The sequence below is a fragment of the Sorghum bicolor genome, chromosome 1, assembly GCF_000003195.3.
Source record: "Sorghum bicolor cultivar BTx623 chromosome 1, Sorghum_bicolor_NCBIv3, whole genome shotgun sequence".
In the NCBI taxonomy this organism is placed as follows: Eukaryota; Viridiplantae; Streptophyta; class Magnoliopsida; order Poales; family Poaceae; genus Sorghum; species Sorghum bicolor.
In genome coordinates, this window is record NC_012870.2 from 9,184,587 (window position 1) to 9,209,295 (window position 24,709).

The following is a 24,709-nucleotide window of genomic DNA, read 5'->3' on the forward strand; positions in this document are numbered from 1 at the left end:
ATAAGGATTGTGAATTGAAGTATGTGGCTACTTGAGCTAGTTACATCAGATGTTTAGATATCAATTAGAAAGACTAAACATGAGCTAGTTATAAAACTAAGAGAAATGCTAATTGACAGGTGCCTGAAAACTAATTAATCCTTCAGGCGACGCTTTACTGTTGTTGGATTTGAATTGAATGATTGGCGCCTGTTGGGCGAAAGCAGGAAGCAAGCAGCAGAGCTACATCGCACGACTAGAAAATCAGTCGCCTGATAGATAGGAATCGTGTAAAACTAATTGTATAATAAGTCGAGACTAATTCGTGAGATCAATCTATTTGCCTAATTAATCCATATTAACATATGTTTACTAAAGCAGACTATTTAGCTACTCGTCCGCCATGCATTATATATCAACCCGGTCATTAGCGTTAACCAGGTACTGGGCACAAAACATTTAATACTTCAAGCAACAACACTGAAGATGGTTCCGCGCGCCCATACACAACATGGGTTGCACATGAAGCATCTCCGTGGACATTGGACAGCATCATGCCATCATCATCAATGCACCCCGTGAGAGTGTGAGCCCACCACCGGCAGCGTCAAAATCGTGACAGGCTCCCGTCGTCCTCCCGCGAGGCCGCAACTGCCCTCGCCGTCTCGCGTCGTCCTCCTCCCGACCGCACCGAGCCATGGACATCGCGTCGCGTGCCTTTCTTCTCCGTTTCCTCTGCCTGCCTGGCTGCCGCCCACCCGGCCCCAAAACATTCGGCGGCCGAGTCAACCGAGAAAATTAACACGAGCCGTCCACCCACCCTGTCCCTTCCCCGGCTTCCCCCCGTCCTCGGCTCCACCAATTGCTCTCGCGTCATTGGAAGGGAAAAACCAAGGGGGAGGGAGGGAGGGAGGAGCGCATCTCCGCCCCGCCCGCGTCGCCGTCCCCCGATCCGCCACATGATCTGACACCGCATTGCCGCCGCGGTGACCCCTTCCGCCCCCGGAATGGAGGCGCTCAACGAGCTCTGCGACCTGGTGGCCGCGCACCCGGATCTCCTCCTCGCCGACAAGCTCGCATGGCTCTCCTCCCGCTGCGCCGCCGTCCCGGCCGCCGCAGCTCCGCAACGTGCGTCGAGGGCGCACCTCCATTCGCTCCTCGCGTTGGCGCGCCTCCTCCCGGCGGGCGCCGCCGGTGTCGGAGGCGATGCGTCGCCCCCGGCCCCACTCCTATCCTTCCTCGCGTCCCACGCCTTTCTCTCGCCGGCCTTCTGGCCCCAGTCCTTCGCCCCGGCGCCGTTCCTCTCTAGGCTCCTCCCGCTCCTCGCCGCGGCCCCATCCTCCCCCGCCCTTTCTTCTGCTCTCTCCGCCGCCCTCCTCGCCGCGCTCGACGTCGCCGACCAGGCCTCCGCGCCGCTCGCCCGCGCGTTCCTCTCCGCTGCCGCCGCCGCGGCACCCCTGCCGCTCCTCCCTGCGGATGCCGCGCCCATCGCTGCCCGTCTGCTCCTCGAGTTTCCTGGCTCCGAGGAGGCGCCGACCAAGGCCAAGGGGAAGGGGGAGGACGCCGCGGGCGAGGAGAACGGAGGGGTAAAGGAGGTAGTGCGTAGGTTCGAGGAGGAGAAGGTCGATGAGCTGGAGCGGAAGGAAGTCGCATTCAGGCTGATCGTGCATATGCTTGGGGGCGAGGGTGGGCTAGAGACCGAGCAGGTTGGGAAGGTCAGGAATGCTGCTGCACGACAGGTCCGATCACTCACGGATTTCCTCAAGGTGAGATTCTTCCCTTCGTTTGTGCCTCTATGTGTTGATGCTTGTTGTGCTCTGCTCATTGTTGTGGTGATGGCTTGCAGATTAGAAAGCGGGACTGGAGGGAGCAAGGCGCACAGCTCAGGGCAAGGATAAACACCAAATTGATGTGTTGCCAAGCTGCAGTGGTGGTGCTGGTGCGAAGCGTTTCCACCATGGACACAGATAGCAAGTCTTCGAAGGATATGCTCCAGCAGACTCTAGCTTGGTTCATCGAGGCTACCAAGTCATGCATCCTGTCATCCTGGCGGAAACTGAAGATATGTGAGGACCTATTTTGTACACTGCTCAATGGGATCAGCCAGATAACTGTCTCACGCGGGGGCCAACTCCTGCCGGTGCTTTTGATTCCCTTAAAACCGCTTGTTGTTAGCACGTGTTCGCAGGCATGTGTCTTACTTGGACTAAAGAAACTTCTGTGCTCATGGGGTGTGGTTTAATGAAATCATTATTTTGATGCAGGCTGACATGGCAGGTAGTAGCCCTGGGGCTCTATTTGAAGCAGTAGTGAAGTTGAGCTGTGAGATCATAGAGTTTGGCTGGACAAAGGATAGGGCCCTTGTTGACACATTCATTATGCGTCTAGCTGCTTATGTTCGTGAGCGGAATGATTATGAGGAGGTATTCCCCTTTTCTCTTATTAGTTAACTCATTGAATTTTTGTGGTCTAGGAAGAGTTGCTGTGAGCCTGTGACACAGGATCTTTTCTTAAATTATGACAGCACCCACAAATCAATGTAACTAGATGTTGCTCTTTCACGTTCCGTGAAATATTTTTCTCGGTGCAATCCCAGTCATTGTTTCATTTGTAGGCATGCCATAGTGCGCCCGAGATCTTTTTGGATATTCCAATACAGATTGCTTGTAGGGTGTATTTAAAACAACACTTTGTTATACCATGAGCCTTGAGTGATTATAGAACATCCGATTTTAAGCAGGGGTGTTCTGATAGTGCAAAGTTTTTTTATCTGATGGACCAACTCATGTATAATTATGTAAATGTGTTAAAAATGCAGCACTCTTTAACTATTTGAAAATACCATGCTGTTCTAGAATGCCATCTGTAACATCTGCTGATACTTTCAGTGTTGTGACCTGATGCATTTGTGGGCTTTATTTTACGATAATGTTTTCCAGTTTCACAAAATTTCAAGCTGCAAGCAGAGTAGCTATCATGTAGTTGGTCTTTGTTTTGATTTGGAGAATTCGATCTGCTGTAGCAGATCCAGTACAGTCTTGCCCATCTCGTTATGCATGGTTGCAGATTGCAAGCACAGCTATTCAGATTGTTAAATTGATTATGGTTGGGGTGAGATGATTCTGAAAGTTAACTTCACTTCTATGGTTCGGACTGGGACATTTGTTGTGTCGCAGAATTAACCTTACAAGCTGCTGGCAGATTTACTATTTGAAATGTCCAAACATATGCATTGCAGTAGCATTAGTCAGATTTCTGTCTTGATTGTTTACTTGACTCAATCTGTTCTAGGATGGCAAAGGAAAAGAGGCAGTTCCAGTTATTCGACTTAATGTCATACGCCTTCTGGCTGAGTTATGTGTTTGCTTGAAAAAATGGGAAGTTGTGGACATGATTTTACCCCTTTTCATTGAACATCTAGAAGAGGGTGATGCTTCATCTCCAAGTTCATTGCGTTTACGAGTATGACACTTTGTCTCTACTCAATTACATATTTTGGCCTTACAATTTTGTTTTTTTTCTTGTTACTTCGCAATTTAAACAAAGGCATTCTTTTTGGCACTCACTTGGTTACAATATTGCAGTTATTAGATGCAATATCTCGTGTTGCGTGCTTGGGTTTTGAAAAATCATATCGTGAGAGTATTGTCTTGATGACAAGAAGTTATCTTGACAAAGTTAAAGCTCTAGGGGCTTCAGAAAACAATACAGTGCCATCAGAAGCAACAACTGAGCGAACAGAGGTATGCGATGAGTTCTGTAAAAAATTGATTCTATATGTTTATCTTATGAAGTGTGATTTTTTTTTTCAATGCTCCATGCTAACTATGCCAAACGACATTCTAGACTCTTCCTGCAGGCTTTCTGCTTGTTGCTTCCAACCTCACAAGCACAAAACTCAGGTCTGATTATCGTCATAGGTTACTGTCTCTGTGCTCAGATGTGGGGCTAGTTGCTGAATCTAAAAGTGGGAGGTAAGAGATGTTGCGCTGTTAGTTTCTATCTATCATGTACGTTTTCTATGGAGCTCAAATATCGTTATGTCTTAAAAAAATGGCCTATATACTAATTGCTGGATGCAAACAAACTCCTGTCATGTCTGCAGTCTAATTTGCGTGCCTGAGTTTATTTGTATGAAAGCAACAATTTATGAATGATGATGAATCCTAACTCTAATTACTGCTAGAATCTCTGTCAGAGTGGGAAAAAAATCTTATGAAGTGCTACCTCTCGCCTAAAACGATTCTCTAAACTTGTTATGTGTAAGGCTGGGTGTGAATCCAGAGGGTATCTTCTCCCATGGTATCTTACCTAGGCTGAGGCGAGTTGGAGAAGAGAGGGAAACTACAAATTATCTGATCAACTCTTGCTTAATGAATATAATGACAGACTTTTAAACAGGCATAGGGCCCCTATTAAGATAGAAACTACCATATGATGTGCATCTACCAATCAGTGAGATATGCATGCATCTAATACCAAATCCTGAGACATATACCAGCTTAAGTGGAAAGCTTGTGAATAGCTAATTATTGAGTTGCATGCACCAACCAGTTCAACCCAAAAGCTTAAGCTGATGGGGAGAGGTGGGTAATTCACTTATATTCCAACACTCCCCCTCACGTGGAGGCTCCCTCAGGCCTCAGACGTGAAATAGGAGCGAGCAACAATTATTTTATTTAATTGCGCTAACCAGGATTCGAACTCGAGACCTATGGCTTTGATACCATATTGAGTTGCATGCACCAACCAGTTCAACCCAAAAGCTTAAGCTGATGGGGAGAGGTGGGCAATTCACTTATATTCCAACACTAATCACTGCCCTCATCTGTTGCCACCGAGGTGCTGCTGCTTTGCCTTGGAGCCACCTTTGCAGGCTATAGTTTTGCCTGCAGTAATGTGCAGTGCTGCCATTGCACCACATCTTACGTTCTCTACTCCAGAACTGTACTGCCTGGTTTCAGTCACCTTGAAAATATTTTGGTTGATCACATAAAAATGACATGAGTAGGTTTGGCATATAAATGATTGTGTTAATTTTTGTTACTTCAACCAACATACTACGTTAAAAGTTTGAAGACAGAGATATAATATTTGATTAGACCGTTATCTATGTAAGCTTTGTGAATGAACAATCATGAGCACATGTCTTTGTTTATCTGTGATTTCAATGAATATGTTCTGTTCTCTAGTACACCAAGTTATTGTGGTGATCTTTGCTAGATCTATTTATTGAGGGTAGCAAAACCACAAAGTAGTAAATAAATGCGAGTTTGACTTTTTAAAGAAAATTCTACATGATGTCTAGATTCTAATTCAAGACAAGCTTTAAGGACATCCACCTTAGCCTTTGACAACCAAAAGATAGAAAAGGCTGTCTTGTTAGCTTCCAAGTGAAGAGTAAACGGTTAATATGCAGAATTGCAGATTGAGGAACTAACTCATGTTACTACCTGTTATCATCTGGTTGTGTGATGCATGATTTTGGTACATTTCTTCATTTGTTTTACATGATTTTATGTCTCACGCTTGTCTATTTGTCATAACTCATAACAAAGTCAGCTAACACATTGTGTGCTTTGATATTAATTTTCATTAATGCAGGAGTGGTGCTGATTTGATGGGTCCGTTACTTCCCGCAGTTGCTGAAATATGTTCTGATTTTGATCCAGTGTCCACTGTTGAGCCATCACTATTGAAACTATTTCGAAACCTTTGGTTCTACATTGTATTATTTGGGCTGGCTCCACCCATACAAAAAAATGAGGCACCTACAAAACCAGTTTCCACTTCATTAGGTACAATGGAAAGCAGTGCTATAGCCCTTCAAGCTGTAGCTGGACCATACATGTGGAACAGCCAATGGTCTGTAGCAGTGCAACGTGTTGCACAAGGAACACCTCCTCTGGTAAGTTACTCGGAGCTTAGAGCTAGAAACACTTTGTTTGCTATGTTATTAGAAAATTGAACTTCCTTTCCGGGCACTAGTGAACATAACTTGTGCTTTGAACATTGTTTACTTAGACACTAGACAGTGGCCAACCATCTCCTTTTAACAGCCATTTAGCCTGTTTAAACAACCATTTGGCTAATTAAATAGCTATATTTCCCAATAATAATAATAATGGGCTAAACAGGGGATGACTGACTGTTTTTAGTGTTTAGGTGAACGCTGGCTTTGAATGAGGGTGGCAGAGCAGTCATCATTGGTTTTTATGCCCCATAATTTAAACCTGCATACTCTGTACTTTTGTCATTGGTATTTATGCTCCCTAGTCCCTACGTTGACTCATTTTCATGTTCTGTTGAAATTACATTAGTCTAAGGTAGCTTGGCCTAAACCAATACTACATTAGTAGAAAGGTCTGTTTTATCATATTTTCTGAATAGGAGCATTTAACAGAACAACTATACTGGGTCACATAAGTAAAAAATATCTTCTATTGTTACATGCTGGTTCAAATGAACCCCAGTACCATCTCCATTGCACGGAAAAAGTCATGTTTACTCCATCTGTCCAAGTTTCAGTTTATCCCCTTTGGCCTTTGCTATGAAACTGAGAAATGAGCCCGATCTACCTTTTTAACCAGGCCTGCACCGGGAACTTGATTTTGAATTCAGCCATATTGGTTGCAGGCAGCCAGCATGCTTCCTGATATGCACCATTTGTCATGGACCATAATTTTTTCAGATAAAAAAATATTGCAGTTTAGAGTTGATTTGGATGGACAAGACATCCACCCAATATGAATATTTAAATGCTATTTCATCTTGTTCAGCTTTACTTCAGTCACTTGTCTCGCTCCCTTTTCGAACTTTCAAAGTGCCATCTGCTAAAGCATAATGATGTTTTCCATAATAATTGATAAGAATTCTTGGATTACCAATTCTTAAGTTTTCCCTCCTTTTATTAGAAGTTGGTAATTATGATTAATAGTCCGTTGTTCATCACTTCATGCAAATGGCTAGTATTCTTCTGCGATTAATACAATGTTAACATCCTTTATGCTTTCCTGATTCCAGGTTGTTAGTTCTGTAAAATGGCTTGAAGATGAGCTAGAGTTAAATGCTCTACACAACCCAGGTAGTCGCCGTGGTAATGGTAATGAAAATTCTGCCGTTGGGCAGAGAGCTGCACTTTCTGCTGCTTTGGGAAGTCGAGTTGAGGTAGCGGCAATGAACACTATTTCAGGTCAGTTTTTATCCTCTCATGAGTGTTTAGCATTTTTTTAAAAAAATTCTGGAGAAAATTGCAACTCAACTCAAATACATTGATGTGTAGAATGAGGTATGGTGTACATAGGTCCTTAACTGTAATGTTCTGTGTAAGGTCTGTAAACAGACTAATAGTCATGCAAATAAATACACACATGTTCCCTCAGGTTCACATTTTTCAATATGCTTAATGCATTTTATCTGTTGCATGTTGTTCTTTACAAATGGATTTCTCTGGGGAACAACTTAAACAGGGAAAACTTAGTATCTTTTGGACGCAAAAAGAAAAGCAAAAGATAATTGTTTGTCCATTCATTTCCCTTGTTAGAATTAGAATTAGACTGGATTGTTGGTATGGACATATTCGTGCCAGTCTTTAAGTGGTACAGTAGGCACTAGGCAGATGAAATTGTGTTGATGTATCCATTAATCCTGTTTACTTTATTTTCAGGGGTAAAAGCTACGTACCTCCTTGCAGTTGCTTTCCTGGAGATACTGCGTTTTAGTTGCAATGGTGGCATACTCTCGGCTACATCTACATTGAATAGATCAAATAGTGCTTTCAGTTGTGTATTTGAATACCTGCTCACTCCAAACTTGACACCGGCGGTAATTCAGTGTTTGACAGCAGTTGCACATAGAGCTTTTGAAACAGTGCTATCATGGCTGGTACAGTCCTCACTTTAGCTGTCTGTTGGAACATATTTGGCATGTGTTACACTATCCTGTATGCCATCATTTACTTTGAAACGTGTAGGAAGCTGGAAGTCCTGTTTGCCATTGTGTTTAAGGGGCTGTTTGGACCATGGCCTCCGAGGCTATGCCTGGCCAGGCAGGTAATCCTGTCCCCAGGCGTCCGAAATTGAATGCCTGGGGCACTGCCTGACCCAGGCAGCTGGACAATGCCGCCTACCAAACAGCCCCTAAATATGTACTCTGTTATTTTCTGTTGAATAGTGAAAACAGTATCTATACTAGAGACTATTGCTGTTGTCTGGATAGTTTTAGTAGGTGCTCATATCAAGGATTCGTATTGAGCTTCAAGTTGCTAGGAAATGTGTTGTAGCAAAAGGATATATAATGTTTGAATTCTTACTTTTGTTGATCTGAAATAAAGAATTATGCCTCACAAGTAAATGCTCATCCATGAACAAAGTGTTTTAAAATTGGGCACTGACAACATGCATCATGTGTTCCATAATGCTTCTATTTTGGATTTTATTTGCACAATGAAATTCCGTTGTGTTTTGCTCGTTTAACTAGGAGGTACTGTGCAAATTGATTATATTTGTTGTTTTGTTGACCAGGAGGATCGCATATCTGACATAGGTGAAGGAGCTGATGTTAGAGAATCAGTTCTTTCTGTTCATGCTTGCTTTCTGATAAAAAGCATGTCTCAGAGAGATGAGCATGTTCGTGATGTGAGTGTTAAGCTGTTAACGCAGCTGAAGGAAAAGTTCCCACAGGTACCCATTCATTTGGTTTGTCATGTTTTGATTTTATCGATTTGAGACACCGATGTGACTGGTTCTGAATTTTTTTCAGGTCCTCTGGAACTCTTCATGCTTGGATTTACTTCTTATTTCTGTTCACAATGAGTTGACTTCTGGTCCAGTCAGTGATCCTGCTTGGGTTGCAACTGTACGCTCACTGTATCAAAAGATTGCTAGGGAATGGTTGACAAGTGCTCTTTCATATGCTCCGTGTACCACTCAAGGCCTTATACAGGTTTAATGAATAACAATATTATTCAGCCAGACTTTTGTTCCAGCAGTGTTGTTCTGTGTTTGTGTGAGGCTGATGCTTTATTTCCTGTTAGTAGATGGTCACTGTCCTGTCAATGTTAAGGTTGCCGATTGCTTGTCTGGTTGAGGTTAAGCTTGCTTATCATGTAGATCCTTTCCCCTTTATTAGATTTCCTGTACAGTATGTTTTTGACTTCATTTGGAACATTTTGTTTTCTTCTTTAATTGTGCTCATTAGTCATGATCTGCTGCTACTTTGATTAACTGTTTGACTGTGCATGCATGCATAGTGATCTCCTGGATTGTTTTTTTCCTCCTGTGTAACTTTCAATTGTTGATACTACCTTCAGTAATAAACAAGTGGAAATTCTTGCTATCTGGTAAGGATTTTTTTGGTTTGTTTTTTCCTTGAACATGTAGGAGAGCCGCGTATGATTATATTAAGAGAAAAAGGGGGTGAGAACCCTTACAAAACCACAGACTCACACAATTTATTATTGTTTTGGAGGCTGTTACCAGACATGTTGGAAATAATCCTGTGTGTCTAGGTGCATGCTAGTGTCTAGGTTCATAACCTTTAGTTTAGCTTAATTTGAGCATGGAATAATAGGAGTAGTAGGCTGTTTATTTGGGTAATATTCTAATTAGGAGGCTATCACAGCCACAATCGTTGCTCTCAGCACTGTATAAAGCTAGGAGGAAGATCAGAAAAGGCTAAGTCATTCCAGCCACCAAAACCATTGTGTTTGTGTTTTCTTGTGTGTGAGTTCCTTGTGATCTGTTAGAGGCTATTTGCTTTTTAAGACAGATTATCTTAGCTAGATATGGAATGTCCTGGGAAACTATTTCCTTTGGGTTAGCATTCGTATCAGTAGAATCTATGAAAATAATTTTGCTGACTCAAATAATTTGCTACATATTTTAGCATTTGCATGTTGTGCTTGAACATTTTGCAAGAATAATCTCTGAAATTTGTGCTTTGACTTTTGGTTATTGCATATGGGTTTCACATTCCATTCCAATACTGAATGGAAATAAGTCTCTGGTTATCTAATCAACAGAGTTTTCAGAGTGGCTCTAATAACATATAGTGTAGGATAAAGGAACATTGTCTGTAACTCTGTATACTGCCAGAAAATAAGGAAGGTAACCTTTCACTAGTGGCATCAGGTTACTTAAGTGGTGCATCACTGCATCAGTTCAGTAGCTTATTATCCCATTTTTTATTACCAAAAGCTGTCCTTTGTTGGCATCTGTTGTGTCAAATGATATACACATCTTAATGTATGCTCAACAGAAATGATCGGAGAAGAAACTGCCTGATTGTTTTTGTGTTCTATATTTTCCGTGAGGAATTACTGCACATTCAAATCATCCTTTCTTTTAAACGTCTATAGACTATAGCACAAACTTATGCCACATGCATCATTATGCTGGCATAAGAAGTTCATACTTGTAACTTGTCCTTTTCGTTTTGCACCCAATGCCTGATATGTCTATTGAAGAGGGTTTTGATTGCATTTTTTAGGAAAATTTTTGCAAGCCAAGTGGAGTACAAAGAACACAGCATACAGCAGATGTTGTTTCACTTTTATCTGAGATACGTATTTGTAGTGGAAAGAATGATTGGAACGGTATTAGGACGGCCAATGTTCCTGCAGTTATGGATTCTGCAGCAGCAGCATCGGGAGCCAAAAAAGAAGCACCTGACTTCACTTTGGAAGTACTATCTACTGCAGTAGTGAGTGCAACTGTGAAGTGCAACCATGCTGGTGAGATTGCTGGTATGAGAAGGCTGTTTAGTACTATGGGAGGCGTAAACATGGTCATGTCTCCTCATGGCACGCAATCTGGGAATCCTCATCAGTCATTTGATGAAGTTTTTGTCTCCAAGTTTGTCAGTCTTCTTCAGAACTTTGTTGTTGCGGCGGAGAAACAACCAATAGATAATTCACAATTTCGTGAAACATGTTCTCAAGCTACAGCATTACTTCTTGATCATATGGTAAGATCATTTTTGCACCTAGTGACCTAGGTGGCCTGTTGTTTTCTTAGTTCTGGATTAATTCTACTTTTCTATGTTGTAACATGTAGGTGTCTGATTCTAGAGCAAATCTGGAAGGGTTTTCTCAGCTTATACGGCTTCTATGTTGGTGTCCTGCTTATATTTCTACCCCTGATGCAATGGAGACTGGAATCTACATCTGGACATGGCTTGTATCGGCTGCGCCTTCTTTAGGTCCTCTTGTGCTTGCGGAACTTGTTGATGCGTGGCTATGGACCATAGATACAAAGCGTGGATTGTTTGCGTCGGATATGAATTACTGTGGCCCAGATGCAAAATTGAGGCCGCATCTTATCGCTGGTGAGCCTGAGGCACCGCCAGAAAAGGACCCAGTGGAAGCAATAATAGCCCATAGACTCTGGCTTGGCTTCTTTATTGATCGGTTTGAGGTTATAATCTCACCTTTTCTTCATTTATGTTATGAATTGCCACTGTTTTTTATGGCTAAAACTATGGTACTAGTGTGCATGCAACATATCTTCAATTGTTGTTTGCATAACAGAATAACAGATGTTCAACCTTGTCTTATTTTCTCTTTTTTTTTCTGTATTATCTGAGCATATTCGATTTGTGGTTGCATACAAGTTTGGAGCGTGGAAGGTTTTTGCACTGAAGAAAACGAATAGGGCATTGTGATCTATACAATACTGCTTCGCTTAAGCTTGTTTCATGATCTTTTGGAGTGTGGGATTAAGGGGTGACATAAACGAAAAGAAAAGCAAATAATACAACAAAGTTCTTCCCGAATTGTCTGTACTTTATCTTCTGTTACCTTCACTTATTCAAAAGTTGTTTTATTGTCTAGATTCTAGAACTTCTGTCTATGTGTGTCTGAATTATTCTGCTCTGTGCATACATGTTCAACCTCACTCTGTGATATATTATAAATAACTTCATAATAAATTGACTAAATTCAGCTTAATAGCTAATTAATGCTGTAAAAGGTTCTTACAGTGTATGAGATGCAAAGAAGAGTTTATTGAACTCAGGGAGCAAAGTAGGAGTACTTTTAGTCTCAAGTGTAGTGGATTGCACATCGGTTGCATTCTAGTTTCACATTTTGGCAAGTATGGCAACTGATTTTGATACTAGAATAGTTAATTCCACTGCCTTATACAAGTGCCATTCTGGCAGGTGGTTCGGCATGACAGCATTGAACAACTTCTACTTCTAGGTCGGATGTTACAAGGAACAATGAAGTCTCCAGCTCATTTTTCTCACCATCCTGCTGCTACTGGCACTTTCTTTACTGCGATGCTCCTTGGATTGAAGTTTTGCTCATGTCAGTCTCAATCTAACTTGCAGAAGTGTAATATGGGGCTTCAGTTGTTAGAGGACAGGGTATACCGGTAAATTTTTTACTTCACTCCATTGTTTTTTGTGTCCTTATATAATTATGTGTATTAGGTTCGGTGTTTCATCATATGCATGCTACAATGTTTCTGACATCGCTTTCTATGTCTCATCTGTAAAATCCTGATAGTTTGAATGATAAGGTAAAACAAAAGGAAGAGGTCAAGGGTGTATATAAAATCTTGAATTACAATGACAGAAAAAAATCACAAAATTATATCAAAACTATATGTTTGTGGCACTTTATAAAAAATACAATTTTTGCAAGAAATCAGTTGCAGAACTCATAGTTAACTATTGGACTTTGAGTGTGATTTCTTAGTAATTTGGTGGTTTAGTCAAAAGGGATATCTATGTAATATTACCAATCACCAAAACTGGTAGTTGACAAGTTAACAAAACCTTAAATGGTATTCATTTTAATTTAGACATGCACTTGAGACTTGAGAGAAAACACTTTTCTATTGTGTTTCATCTCCATTCGAGTGGTTTGGCTGGGTGTTTACATTGGCTTGCCAAGCCTATCACAACCCTCCCTCTTTCTGGGAAGGGATTCTTTCTCCATCTGGATTTGGGACTGGCAATGTTGAAACAACACAGGTGGAGTAATGTTTATTTCCCTCCTTTACCCCGATGGAGTAATTATGCTTCAACTATCTCTTACTGTCAAGTAGAGTATGTAATTATTTCTTAATTTTCATGCTTGTTTCGGCTGCAAGTTTGCATCTTCTTTGTCCTGTCTTTTCAGTGCTGCTTTGGGATGGTTTTCTTATGCGCCTGAGTGGTATGAATCTCAAAACAAAACTTATGCTCAGAGAGAAGCTCAATCAGTGTCAGTATTTGTCCATTTTCTACAAAATGAGCGCACCAGTGGTCCTGTCGATTCTGTTTCAAAGTCACAGGGACGTGAAGATGAACCTAATATGGTATATGACTGAACAACACTTTTGTTTCCCATTTATTTCTCTGATCTCATCCTCAATTCAGAGAAATTTTTGTCTCTTCTCTCACTCATCTCCTACATTTTTTTTTTTGAAATTATAAACCTTTCTCTCTGCCATTTTTTTCTTTGGTTGCAGGTAGATCAGATTCATCCTGTCTGGGGCTGTCTTGACAACTATGCAACTGCAAGGGAAAAGCGTAAACAGTTACTTCTGACGCTTTCTCAGAATGAGGCAGACAGACTTGAAGTCTGGGCACAACCTATAAATACAAAGTAACTACCCTACTTTAAGTTGTCAATCTTCCTTTTGTTTCTTTGGGTCCTATTGAGTTCGAGTTAACATGCGTCTCATGTTATCTGTGGCCAGAGATACGACGACTTTTCGTGGTAAAATCAGCTCGGATAAATGGATTGATCATGTCAGAACTGCTTTTGCTGTTGATCCTCGAATTGCTCTTTCTATGCCTTTGAGGTTTCCAACAAATGCAACAATGCAATCTGAGATTACTCAGCTGGTACAGGTATGGTTCTTCTTTCCTATGGATGCTACCTTTTCAGATATTATAATTGCTACTAGTTTTTGTTTGTTCTTCACATGCAAGAGATCACTTAGTTGGTACAAGTATAGTTCTTTCCTGAGCTATCTTTTCAGATATTATAATTGGTACTAGGTTTCTTTTTGTTTTCTTCGCATGCGAGTTCTGTTTCATTTTCATACTATTTTTGCTTTGCATCATGTTCCATCAGTATGTGTGTAGAGATTCGTATAGTCCTGTAGGAATATGCTAGTGAGTTTAAGCTCCACCCATGTTGATTGGGTAATATACTTGGTTTCTGAGTTTAGTAACTTATTATGCATATTTGACATCTTTCTAACTTCTGCTTTCTTTCATTGATAAAAGCCAGCTGATGTTCATATGTTTTTTCTTTTATAGACACGATTACTGGAGCTTCGTACAATTCCTGAAGCATTACCTTTTTTCATTACTCCAAAGGCGGTAGATGAAAATTCAGTGCTGCTACAGCAACTACCACACTGGGCTCCATGTTCTGTTACACAGGCATTGGAGTTTCTTACTCCTCCTTATAAAGGACATCCACGTGTTATGGCATATGTCCTTCGTGTCTTGGAGACTTACCCCCCTGAGACTGTTACCTTTTTTATGCCACAGTTGGTACAATCTCTCAGATATGATGAAGGGGTGAGAATTATTTCAGTGATATGCATGTTTCTGTCATCTTACACATAGAACGTCTGTCTACATCTTTTGCTTTATCATTGCTCATAGAAGCCATATTATTTTCTTAAATATTTTTTTACATGTATCTCATTTCTCATGCCTTTTAACTCAATCAGAAACTGGTTGAAGGGTACTTGCTTGGAGCTACTCGAAGAAGTAATATATTTGCTCATATCTTAATATGGCATCTGCAGGTGAAAATTTTCTTGTACCATATCCTCTCTTTTTCCCCCATTTTTAGAAGATGTTTTTTTGATTATTATTTAAGTTATTCCTTATGTGAAATTCTTTCACTGAGATTTTTTGGTCTGGAACTTGAAATGCAGGGAGAATACGTTGATGAATCTGAGAAAGATGCAGAGGCTCTGAAGGTATTATCTTCTTTTTTTTTTATGTAGATGGATTTTCCATTCCTTTTTCGTATCAAAATATGCATTAGCAAAAGAAGTACTGTTTTCTCCATTCCGCTCCTTTTCTTAAACTTCATTAGTAAGGTTTGAGCCATAATAATGCTTGAGTATCATTGCCTTGGTGATAGTAACCAATACCTAACCAGTAACCAGTCAAAGATTATTTGACCCTAAATAAATTAATTACATCATCTTGAATTTCCACAGCCTGTGATGGTCCATAAATGATGGGCTTGAACAATTAAATGATGTAATGCTATTACATACAGCGTATGGGATTTAAACATGGAGTGAATAATTTAACTTAGTGGGTGAAAGTAAGCAAAGCAATTGCACTGGTGTATTTTTTTTATTAATCATGTATACTTATATGTACTCCCTCAGTTCCAAATTATAAGACGTTGCTTTCCTGGATATATTGTTTTTACTATGTCTCTAGACATAGTGTATACCAGCAAACTTATTTTTGCACCTTGTAACAAATTTTTGTTGTGGAAGTTGAAGTTTTAAAGAATGATACAGCACTTTGTATACTACTGCGAAAAGTCCTTTTGGATTTCCTTTTCATGATAATTTGAATGCATAATTGCACCACAAAGAGGTGATTGCACATGTTGTCGTCGTGATGTTATGAATGTATATTCAAGAAAAATCTACACTTGATTTTTTTATGTTCTAAATACATATTTTAAAAGTTATTGATAGTCATAGTTTCAAAAGATTGACTAAATCTTGTCTGAAACCTAAGTACTTGTGACCGAGTGAGTAGATTGTAACATGTGATAGTTGATGTTTGCTGCTGATAACGAAATTTGCAGCAATTGATTTCATTAAATCTATGGTATAATTTTGTTTTCATGTTTGAAGGTTACAGATACAGGTATCAATGCAGATTTGGCCTCCTCCGGTGCAAGCGTCCTCATTTAGCTAAAATATCATGTTGTAATGTTTCAAAGATCATCACAAAAATCATGTATGTAGTGCTCATAAAATTAAGTGTGTTTTCTGAATCTCAACATCAAAGATGAATTTTAAACTGCATTGTTGTGGCTACACATAACTTTAGGTGTACTACGTGATATTTTAGCTAAAGAGGATGCCGGCACCCCAGGAGGCCAAAACATTGGTGTCACAAATATAGTGTTCATGTTTCATTATTTTTTTCTTTCCAGGGCAGTGCTTTCCAATCCTTGCTTCCTGCTGTTAAGGACAAAATTATAGAGAGTTTCACTCCAGAGGCTCGTGACATGTTTGAAAGAGAATTTGATTTCTTTGACAAAGTGACCTCTATTTCTGGTGTCCTTTTCCCTCTTCCCAAGGACGAGCGGAGAGCGGGTATAAGAAGGTAATTCTAGAGTTATTGTAATGTTTCAAAAAGAAAAGAATTGAAAACATACTTTTATTATAATTTTCATGCAGGGAACTGGAGAAGATTTCGATTCCAGGTGATGACCTCTACCTACCTACTGCAACAAACAAGTTAGTACGGGGTATACAGTTGGACAGTGGTATTCCTCTCCAGTCTGCTGCAAAAGTTCCAATAATGATTACTTTTAACGTTGTTGACCGTGACGGGGACCCAAATGATGTAAAACCACAGGCTTGTATTTTTAAGGTAAATTATAATTTCCTTTGCAGTTAACATGCACAAACAACCTTTACTTCTTGAGATCTTTTAATCATTTATGAATATGATGTGGCTAGTGGATTGGTTGCAATTAGTCGAAAGATGGAGCGTGTTCACCCTCGTTAGATGCTCTTAACAGTTATTAGGTGGAACTTTGATTCTGTTATGCTAGATTAACTCTTTGCCAAAGCCCTTGATATAGAGTTGGCACCTAACAATCCAATCTAACAACTCACTGTTTCACTGACAAACTGAACTAACCTATGCCTCAAGCTAATGATCCTAACCAACTGACAATAAGGAAGAGCTAAGCTCCTACTGTTGTTGTGGGAGCTGGCCCTGACATCGTCTCTTGTGCATCCACAACACCTCATTCCATATTTCTATCTTCAAGAGTGTGTTCTTAAGTACTGATATTATTAATTAATATTAAGTATACTATTAAATAACTATAAGCTTACCAACTTTTTAGTTTACTAGAAAAATTACTTAAACATTTGACTATATGAAGGCATCAAACCTTAAGCCTATAAAAAAAGTATTGTGCATTCATGATTTTACCCTATCCAAATTGTAGTGTACCAGTCCTATTTCTTCATTTAGCTAGATTAGTGGTAAACTGGTAACTTACCGACTGCTGAACACTAGCTGGTTTCTTTGATATGACAGGTTGGTGATGACTGTAGACAAGATGTGCTGGCGCTGCAAGTGATTGCTCTGTTAAGGGATGTATTTCAAGCTGTTGGATTAAACCTGTATCTTTTTCCGTATGGTGTTTTGCCTACTGGACCAGGCCGAGGCATAATTGAGGTGAACATATCTTTGCAACTTTTTTTGACCTGTATGGCCTATCGAATCACCAAGCAACAATCAGTGTGTAATTGCCTTTTGTTTCCACTCAAATGTGAGGTGTGCACTGGCAAATCTTGAAGATTTGGTGCAAGGGCCCAAGAGATGAAAGACTTTTAGTAACTTCAAGCAGAAAAATTCCCTTCAAGTGTTAACAGTAAACTATACTACATGATACTTCTACTTTTTTGGAGAAGACCTCCTTTAGGGAGGTACTCACATGACTTGTGAGGACCTGGGTTTGAGCCCAGGTGGGTTGCCTCTCAGCTGGAGGCTCTACCAACCAAACCAAGCTCTAAATTTCTCCTCAGCAATAACATTTATATTCCATTAAAAAAATACAAAGTTGTGAGCATTACTTGATCTCTGAGATTCGAGTTTAGCCTCTGATATTGGTGAATGATTGAGATTTATGGTAGGATGCCAAATGTACTGATTTTATTTTTGTTGTGGTCGATCTGTGTACTTTTAAGTATTAGTTTTTATAGTCATGGAAGATTTACTGCACTGTTTCTCAATGTTTTTGCTTTAGCTTTGTTCAGTCAGTAGAGTTCCTATTTGCATGGCTAATATTTTTTTTTCTCTCGTATACACTGGAGACCTGCATATCATTGCATCGGTAGTAATTCATTATGTGCTACTGTGCGTTGTTTTTGTTGATATGTTAGAATATTCCTTTTATACCTAATGGTATTGGTTAGTTTCTTGGTTTCCACTATTAATCCTAGGTGGCTGCAGGTGGTCCCAGATACTCGGAGTAGAAATCAAATGGGTGAAACAACTGATGGTGGTTTATTAGAGATATTTCAGCAAGATTATGGTCCTGTAGGTTCACCTTCTTTTGAAACTGCTCGAGAAATGTTTATGATCAGTAGTGCTGGATATGCTGTTGCTAGCTTACTCCTTCAACCGAAGGATCGGCATAATGGCAATCTTCTCTTTGATAGGTATGACACACTAAGTTTTTTTAAATGAATGGTTTTGTCCAGAATATGCAACTTAACCATCACCTTGTTTATGCAGCCATGGGAGATTAGTCCACATTGATTTTGGTTTTATTTTGGAGATTTCACCTGGAGGTAATATGGGATTTGAGAGTGCACATTTCAAGCTAAGCCACGAGATGACTCAATTGCTGGATCCATCTGGAACTATGAAGAGTGATACATGGAACCAATTTCTCAGGTAGGCATAAATTGCACACTTAGGGCCTGTTCGTTTCACAGGAAATGGACACCTGGATTAATTCCAACCTGGAATCCTATGATAATTTGTATTATATTTGATCTCCTGGAATGAATCCAGAAGGAACAAGGGCAAAACGAACGAGCCCTTAGTGAACCAGAGTTACTGGTATGCTTAGTTTTTTTTTAATGATATACAGCAGGGGAGGCCCCCACTGTATGATTTTATTAAAAACAGAGCTGTACAGAAAACCTCCAAGGGAGGAGAAACAACAGAGGAAAAGAAAAACCCAGGGGCGGGACAGCAGAAAACTAAACTAAGGAAGCTATACGATCTAGGAAAACAGGACCCTTAAACTCACTAAATCTGTGAGGTTGTAATTTGTCCTCAACACAGAAAGAGCTCTTCCAGGAATGCTTAGTAATAAATGCACTTGTATACACTTTTGCCACCATTCAGTTTTAGTATCAGATGTGTGAGAGCACAGCAAAGGAAGCTAGAGAAAATGTTAGGGGAAGTAAAGGATTGGTAGACTTTTTTTGTTACGAAAAATTCTTTGCATCACAGCCTTCACAGTTAACTTACTGTTATGGTGGTAAAAGCATGACCTTAATTGTTCCTACTAGCTTGTTATGAATAAAGATGGTTGGAAGACAAAATAACCTCAGTGTTGATCATAGTTTGATTGAACCATTTTCTCCGTGGACTCCATATTGCACTTCCCTTCAATTTGTGAGCACATACTTATCAATATTTGGGCATGAAAGTACCAACTTATGCAGGTGATTGTGAACCCAAAACTGCTGATTAGCAGGTCTGCACTGTAATCAGCTAAGGAGAACTGTTAACATCTGGAAAAAAATAAAAAAGATTAAACATAATTGTGGGTGGATGTGGATGTCATACTGAAGACTTGAGGAGCAAACATTAATGCATTCATGATAGGAACCAACTGATCAGTAGTTTGTTTTTGTTTTAACTCTGATGTGTTATGTTTCTGAAATTTGATTAAGATTAGTTGACTCAGATATTCTCCCACCACCAGTTTGTGTTTTTTTTTTTGGTGTGATATGTACAGTAGTTCTGATTTGAGTATTTTGCTTTCAGATTGTGTGTCAAAGGATACCTAGCAGCAAGGAGGCATATGAATGGGATTTTAAGTACAGTCAACCTGATGATAGACAGTGGCCTTCCTTGCTTTAGCAGGGGAGATCCTATCAATAATCTTCGGAAGCGGTTTCATCCAGAGATGAATGAACGTGAGGCCGCTAACTTCATGATACGAACATGTGCTGATGCTTACAACAAGTGGACTACCGCAGGGTATGACTTGATTCAGTACTTGCAGCAGGGTATTGAGAAATAGTCTGTTTTTCTTTTTGTAAATGGCGTTCGTGTACATCAATTGTATGTAGCCACTATCTTTTTATGTAGAATTTATTTATTGAGTTGTATCGTTGGGTAAGGATGGAATTCACGTGATTAACGTAGGGTGTTTGTTGCACAGAGGCTTTTTTTTTTCTTGCACTGTAAGACTGCCTAGAAAATATTAGCTAGTATAGTAAGTAGATCAAGATTTTGTATTGCTGTCGCAGAATGTATTTTCTTTTACTAAACATGTATGATTCGCATGCGATTTCATTTTTTGCTCGTTACGATATGAGTACTTTGTTCATTGCTAGACGGCATGTTGTTGGGCGTGTGTTGTGTGGAAATGCCTGTAAGATGTAGGCCGGATAATGACCTCTCCTAAACAGTGTAATTGCCAAGGGCCTCGGCTGGTAGAAGATATTTGACCAGATCCAGGTGGGCTACTTGCTGTGCTACTGCATATTTCTGATCTCTGATTTTGTACACTAACTGTTAGATGAATTAAGCAATGTGCACCGCGCTATTTATGTTGATGTGATGATGCCAACCGCAAGTAAATCAACGTCGATCTTGCAACAGTTTTAGTTCCCTCGATCGAACAATATCGACTCCACGGTCCAGTTAACCTTTGCTAAGTTCACGATGTTGGGGCATGGACATAATACCCAAAGCGAAGGTTGCATGGACTCTATAAAACAGCCATTTTGCCATGAAACGAAGAAAAGTCTAACAAATATATGTTGGGTATTGTATGTAATCTTAATTGAAACACGGTAAGGCAACGGTTGATTATTGTCGGCCGGGGGAGTCGAATGATTGGCATGCTTAACAGGCAGAATGCCACGGTAGTCCGAAAGAAGGTTTGTATACAGGAGATCGAAGCCCATAGCCACATCAAATGGATGTACTCGTATTCACATCAATCCACATGTGTTGAGGTGGATTAGAGTGGAACTTGAACTAAATTCCACCTCAATCCACACCAACACACATGGATTGAAGTGAATCCGACAACATCCAAACAAAGCCTAAAGGATCTCAATCATTACACAACACAACAACACAGCAGAGAGCAAAGTCGTACAAACAATCTGTTATCTCAGTACAACCAACATATATATATATATATATATATATATATATATATATATATATATATATATATATATATATATATATATATATATATATATATATATATATATATATATATATATATATATATATATATATATATATATATATATATATATATATATATATATATATATATATATATATATATATATATATATATATATATATATATATATATATATATATATATATATCTTATTTTATAGCCACTTTAAGTTATGGTAATTACTATATTAATTTACAAGATTATATATATAGGACCTGCCCACGCCTCGGCCACGATCATGCATGATCACCAAAGATGGCGCATCAAAATGGTATGTCATCACTGAGAAACCATAATAAAAACAACGTAGTATATCATCACTTCAATCTTATACAGTCTAAGCTCAGAGTTCCAGACCTTTACACATGCTCCAATGTTTCCAACCGATGCATGGCGGCATCAAAATCTACACCCCTTTGTAATTAGTGGATCCTTCTTTACAAAAACTAGAAAAAGAAAAACAACCAACCTAGCTATAAGTATACTCTTCCTTAACTAATTTGCACATGAAATTCTGCACATGTACATATACAGATATATTTCAGTCGTAAGTAGGGAGCATCTTGTGGGGAGCCCTAATTCGCACGCACGGGTATCTGATAAAAAACTAACGCTAGGTACGTACGTACGTACGTACGTTCATCCCCAATTAAAAGTAGTAGAGTAGAAAGAACATGCTACGAGCTAGATATAGATGCATCGGTGCATCATCATGCACATACGTTTCTTCATGCTTGCATGCGTGGTCTCAAAACTGGAAGCGCCCGTTCGCTCCCGGAGGTGGCGCGAGCACCATGCCCACGTGTGGCAGTGCCCGTGGCAGCTGCTTCTGCTGCTGCTGCGGCGGCGGCCTCGGCAGCGGCGGAAGCGTGGTGCGCTTCACGAACCGGCCCTTCATCCGCGGCCGCTTCTCGGCGTTGACCTTGCGCACCTCGTACCGGATCTTCTTGGCGAACAGCCGCGTCCGCCGCTTCTCCCTGTACCGCGACACCCGCGCCTCACGCTCGCCGCCGGTCACAGCGGTGACGGCGCCGCCGAGGAGTCCCCGGCTTCCCGCCTGCACGCGATTCATATGGCAAAAGGAAACCGATCAGTTATTTATCCCAAGACAGCGCATGGGAGTGGAAGAAATGTGTAGATCCCGGCCCATCTCTGAACCGTGTAGGTACTGTAGTGCTTACCGGGAAGTCAGACCATAACTCGTAAGGATCGAGGTGAGGACGCTCGCCGTGGAACCACGGCGATCCGCCGTCACGGACCCACGAGGCGATGACGCCATCGTAGTTGAGCTTGAGTATCATCTCCGGCCGCTTCCTTTTCTTGTCCTCTCGTTCAGGCACCGGCGCCGCCATGGCCTCCAAGTACGCGTCCGCATTCACCTGAGGCTTCTCTTCGTCCAAGAAACCCAGATCATCAAACCCGTCGTGGACTCCCATGAGGAGGCTCTCCATGTCCGCCGCGAAGCTAGCGAGCTCCATGTCCGGGACGTCGAACCCTGAGAGCCCGTCCGCCTCCGCCAAGCCGCCGGAGGCGAACTCCGGCGATGTTTCCACGAGAGGCGGCATCAGGCAGGCCGGCTTCTGCTCCCCTTCGTCGGCCACGAGGTTGTAGAACTCGGCGAGCGGCTTCTGCTCCCCCTCGTCTGCCACGGGGTTGTAGAACTCGGCGAGCATAGGGTCGAACACCGGCACGCGGTACAGAAGGTCCTCGTCGTCGTCCACCAGGAACCCGTGGTCGTCGTTATCGCCCACGATGCCGGAGCCAGACTCCTCCGCCTCGAGGTCGGGGACCGCTGCCGACGCAGCCGCGGCCATAGAATTGGGCGTCGTCGCCTCATGCTTGCCTCCCCCTGGCTTGGACCGCGGCGTGCGCGGCCGTCGCTTGAGGCCGTGGAGCCACGTGGGCGCGTCGGGGTCGCACGGTGGGGAGGAGCACGACGCCGAGGGGAGGCGGACGCGGTGGTGGCGGCGCGCCAGCGGGTTCGCCGAGTGGACGGAGACGTCGCAGGTCTGGCACAGGAACGCGTCGTCGGCGGGGCAGTGCCAGCGCGCCCGCCGCCGCATGCATCCGTCGCAGGACCGCGCCGTGCGCGCGCCTAGCGCGGCGCCTGCCGCCGCCCCAGCGCTCGTAGTCATTTCGTCGAACAGTTTCTGCTCCCGGCGGTTAGGTTAAGCGAGCGCTTAACAAAACCGGGAACAGTGTGGGGGCGAGCTCGGAAGCCCTTTCCTTTATAAAAATTGCGAACTCCGTTCGCGAGAGTCCGGACCCACAGGTCAGTGAGGGTTGGCGTCCGCCATCGTGATCGCGTAGCGGGCACGTGGGGCCCTTGAATGCGCTTTTGGGCTGCGTGGAGCGACGAGGAGCGAGCAGCGCGTGAGGTGGGCCCAGGAAAAATGCTTATCTCGAAGCCGATTGGCTGGCGCGGCACGGGGAATCCGCTGGGCTGGAATGCTATTGGGCTGCCTGTCACGGGTTGGATTTCCGGCGGGCCCCATGAGGTATGGATGATGACGTGGACGCCTGTGCTGCTACTCTCTCTCTCTTCTCCTCTCTCTCTCTCACTTGCCTCTATGGGCATGCCGCATGCGATGAGGTCCAGAATGCATGGGATATTGGCCTATTGGGTGACTCAGCACTCAGCAGCTCGATTGTGTCAAGGCAGTTTTTTTCCCTTAAGGTCATATGATCTTAGCACATAGACTATTAAATTTGCATTAAGAAAAATATGTGCACACATCTCAGTGCAGATTCATATTGAGAAATGTGTGTGCACATATATCTCAATACAAATCCTGTAGTTCATATGGTAAGAGCATATTTTACTTTCTCCGATCGTGTACAATTATGTGCACAGGTTGAATTGTCTTCGTTGTTGTTTGCTCTCATGATCGTGTATATGTAGTACTTTCATCCTAACTTCCTTCAACTCAGTTGCATGTTTTGTGTTAATTTACAAACCGTGTTGAGGTTCCACCTTTAAATTTTAGTCAGGAGAAAGCTAGAACAAAAACAAGCCAAGTGACTACTTATAAGTAGTGGAGCAACATGTACAAACTTTTAGCAAAATAATTAATCTTGAAGTACAAAGTTTTGAGCTAGAGAAACATTACTCAAATGGTTTTGTAACCACGATCCAACCTTGCGCATAGCTAGTAGAGGATCTCCACCAGATATCCTATCCATCTCCTATACTTAAAAGTAGCATTTTAGGAGATGGAAGTGTTGCAGCGGATGTTCTATCTCATCTCCTATACTTTTAACATTTTAAGAGATCTAAAAAGCATTCTTTGACCTAAATCAAGGAGATAATAACCCCTATCCCGCTATCATTGAAGAAATAGTAGACAAATTTTAGGTAATCTACTATAGCAGTGCTCTCTTATATTCTAAATTGCTTTGAATGTACTCTCCTAAAACAACTATATATAGGATATGTAATGTACTCTGGTATTTCACGCAATGCAACTCAGCTAGCCCATTACTCTAGAAATTCTTGGAGCCAGAGCTATAAGTAATATGAAGATATTCGATCAAGTAATTTTG

At 41.5% G+C, this 24,709-nt stretch overlaps 2 protein-coding genes across 2 annotated transcripts; one reads left to right on the top strand and one right to left on the bottom strand.

The window, feature by feature from the left end:
- On the top strand, positions 649–20,272 carry LOC8062911 (phosphatidylinositol 4-kinase alpha 1). Its single transcript, XM_021451940.1, has 26 exons — positions 649–1,745; positions 1,826–2,167; positions 2,244–2,402; positions 3,271–3,441; positions 3,564–3,722; positions 3,826–3,953; positions 5,584–5,887; positions 7,003–7,171; positions 7,646–7,863; positions 8,502–8,660; positions 8,740–8,922; positions 10,468–10,944; positions 11,034–11,393; positions 12,139–12,353; positions 13,106–13,283; positions 13,437–13,573; positions 13,668–13,821; positions 14,236–14,502; positions 14,658–14,735; positions 14,868–14,912; positions 16,124–16,296; positions 16,371–16,566; positions 17,248–17,388; positions 18,166–18,374; positions 18,451–18,612; positions 19,720–20,272. Exons 1-26 carry the CDS (start codon positions 987–989, stop codon positions 19,976–19,978), a joined length of 5,802 nt encoding a protein of 1,933 aa, XP_021307615.1. The 5' UTR covers positions 649–986; the 3' UTR covers positions 19,979–20,272.
- LOC8062912 (zinc finger protein CONSTANS-LIKE 16) lies at positions 21,460–23,379 on the bottom strand. Its single transcript, XM_002466542.2, has 2 exons — positions 22,348–23,379; positions 21,460–22,223 (listed from the first exon to the last, which is right to left on the bottom strand). The coding sequence occupies exons 1-2, from the start codon at positions 23,299–23,301 to the stop codon at positions 21,915–21,917; spliced, it is 1,263 nt and encodes a 420-aa protein (XP_002466587.1). The 5' UTR covers positions 23,302–23,379; the 3' UTR covers positions 21,460–21,914.

Excerpts from the sequence above, each read along its gene's own strand:
- LOC8062911 (XM_021451940.1), top strand. The coding sequence starts at position 987 with ATGGAGGCGCTCAACGAGCTCTGCGACCTGGTGGCCGCGCACCCGGAT. Across the intron at positions 13,574-13,667 it reads GCACAACCTATAAATACAAA|AGATACGACGACTTTTCGTG; the intron begins GTAACTACCCTA and ends ATCTGTGGCCAG. Across the intron at positions 16,297-16,370 it reads CGGAGAGCGGGTATAAGAAG|GGAACTGGAGAAGATTTCGA; the intron begins GTAATTCTAGAG and ends ATTTTCATGCAG.
- LOC8062912 (XM_002466542.2), bottom strand. The coding sequence starts at position 23,301 with ATGACTACGAGCGCTGGGGCGGCGGCAGGCGCCGCGCTAGGCGCGCGC. Across the intron at positions 22,224-22,347 it reads AGTTATGGTCTGACTTCCCG|GCGGGAAGCCGGGGACTCCT; the intron begins GTAAGCACTACA and ends AATCGCGTGCAG.